Source organism: Cyprinodon variegatus, unplaced genomic scaffold, assembly GCF_000732505.1.
Source record: "Cyprinodon variegatus isolate N-32 unplaced genomic scaffold, C_variegatus-1.0 Scaffold65, whole genome shotgun sequence".
Classification (NCBI taxonomy): domain Eukaryota; kingdom Metazoa; phylum Chordata; class Actinopteri; order Cyprinodontiformes; family Cyprinodontidae; genus Cyprinodon; species Cyprinodon variegatus.
The window spans coordinates 1,429,958-1,432,107 of NW_015150518.1; the positions used below are offsets into that span (position 1 = coordinate 1,429,958).

Here is a 2,150-nt window from a genome sequence, read left to right on the forward strand (position 1 = left end):
AACTAACTGGCCTGCAGAAGATAACGGATAAAAAAAGGATTTTAACACAGGATTTTTTCTAACTTTTGGTACTCTTTATCGTCTGCTAAAGACATACGGCGTGGCAGGTTTTAAACCTAATTGGACCATAATCGGTGAACAAACGACGTGGTTAAAACAGAAAAGAAATGAAAAAACATTCAGTCTGGAGAAATTTAGAATAAAACAACGAAACAGTTGAAGGAAGCTGGTAAAGTTTCTCAGTCATCCTGGTCATCTACGGAAAAAGCTTCCTGGATGGGAAGCGAAACGTCTTCAAACCTGGAAACAAAGTCCAGTGGATTGTTTTTGGTCTCCATTATTAGAGATCCTGACCAAGATGTGTTGTCGTGTTTCAGAGGTGGAGAAACTGAAGGGGAAGTTGCTGCAGCAGAACCATGAAACTCCTCTTCATGGAACCGTCGGGCCATCAGAGGACCTCAGATTAGCTAAAGATGAAGCTTCACAAGCTCAGGAGAGCTTAAAGGTGAGTCAAAACGTCTAATAGTAAAGAGGATAGATGGACGGGGCAACAGGTGGACTTACGTCTTGTTTTCCTGCAGGCCTTCATGGAGAAACAGCAGGCCGAACGCAAGAAGTGGCAGGAAGAGAAACTGTCTCTGATCGGTCAGGCCAAAGAGGCTGAAGACAAAAGGAATCAGGAAATGAGGAAGTTTGCAGAAGACAGGGAGCGTTGCTGTCGCCAGCAGAACCTCTTAGTAAGAGCAGGATGGTCTAAGATCAGAGCTGCACTCTGAAGATCAGGAATGACTCCTTCTGCTTCCTCAGGAGTCCAAGCTGGTGGAGAAGGAGAAGGCCATGGAGAGCTGGAGGAAGGAGAGGGATGCTCTGGTTGCAGCTTTGGAGGTGCAGCTGCAGAAGCTGCTGTCCAGCCAAGCAGAGAAAGATCAGCTCATTAAGGAGCTGCAGAAGCAGAGCTCAAAGCAGCCAGCAGAGGTCAGTGTGGCGCCACAGTTTCCGTCCTCAATGTTCCTTCTCTGCTCAGTCAGACTCAAACAGAGAACAGCACCTGATGATGTTCAGAGTTTGGTGACAGTAGGAAATAATTAAAGATCTTTTCTGATCAGGTCCAGTCCTCCATGGCAGTCAGCGCTGCTATCAACCATTTTAGGCTACGTTTAAACTGCAGGCGCTTAACGCTCAATTCTGATTTTTTTTCTTTGTGAAAACTGACTCTTTTGCGTTGCCGTTCACATTTCCAATTAAATGCGACTTGTATGTGATCTCCTGTGTGAACCNAGAAAACAACCAGAGTTCTGATATATGTGGGAGTTTGACAATTTAGGGCTTTATAAATGAGGAGCCAGTGATTGGAAGTCTGTCAGACGAAGGCTGTAAATGTATAGATTAGTGCTATTGTGTAATTGTTTACTTATTTTATAAGGTCAGTACATCTCTGCAGTACAAGTGCAATAATCCACTACTGTGTGGTCTTCCCTTAGCTCTATACTGTGCAGATATGTTTATATCTAAGGGAAACATATTCTAGGAGATCACAACATTTTCTTTTTGTTTTTTTTTTTCTTTTTGTTTTTTTGCTTGTTTGGTAATTTTTTCACTCTTTTATATTGTCTGTTTTTTTTGTTTTTATCTTTAATGGCTTCTTGCTTTAACTCTTCGTACTCTATATAAGTTACTGGAACCAGAATTTTCCTGAAGTAATAATCCCAAGGTAGAAATAAAGCTGAGTCTAAGTTCGAGGCTGGTGTTTCTTTAACATTTTAGGAAAGTATATTTCTATATTTGCATCTATGCTAAAGAGTTTCCATCCTAACAGGGAGAGAGGAAGCCCAGGATTTGGGAACAGCTCCATCATATTTAGAGGAACCTCCTGTATGTTTGCCTGAAGTGTTTCCTGATGCCCGGAGAGTTTAGCGCATCTCATGTGTTTCTATGAACTGTGTGTCGCAGGTTAATGATGGCGAGAAATCTCCCCGAGTGGCAGAGCTGCAGGCAGCTCTAAAGGAGAAGGAGGCAGAGATCCTGCTGCTGAAGGAAACGCTGCAGGCCTCAGTAAGGAAGCAGGAAAACACACCTATGTGGGTCAGAACAATAATTTTCGTCGCTGGTGAAGATTCTCAGTCATCCAGGTCATAATGATTCCTTCCCTC

At 43.0% G+C, this 2,150-nt stretch overlaps 1 protein-coding gene across 1 annotated transcript in view; it reads left to right on the top strand.

The window, feature by feature from the left end:
• LOC107082914 (kinesin-like protein KIF20B) overlaps positions 1–2,150 on the top strand; it is a 60,112-nt gene that overhangs the window by 20,115 nt on the left and 37,847 nt on the right. The window contains exons 19-22 of the mRNA XM_015371810.1: positions 378–505; positions 582–737; positions 808–1,074; positions 1,951–2,052. Coding sequence (XP_015227296.1) covers positions 378–505; positions 582–737; positions 808–1,074; positions 1,951–2,052 — 653 coding nt within the window. The remainder of the gene's footprint in view (positions 1–377; positions 506–581; positions 738–807; positions 1,075–1,950; positions 2,053–2,150) is intronic.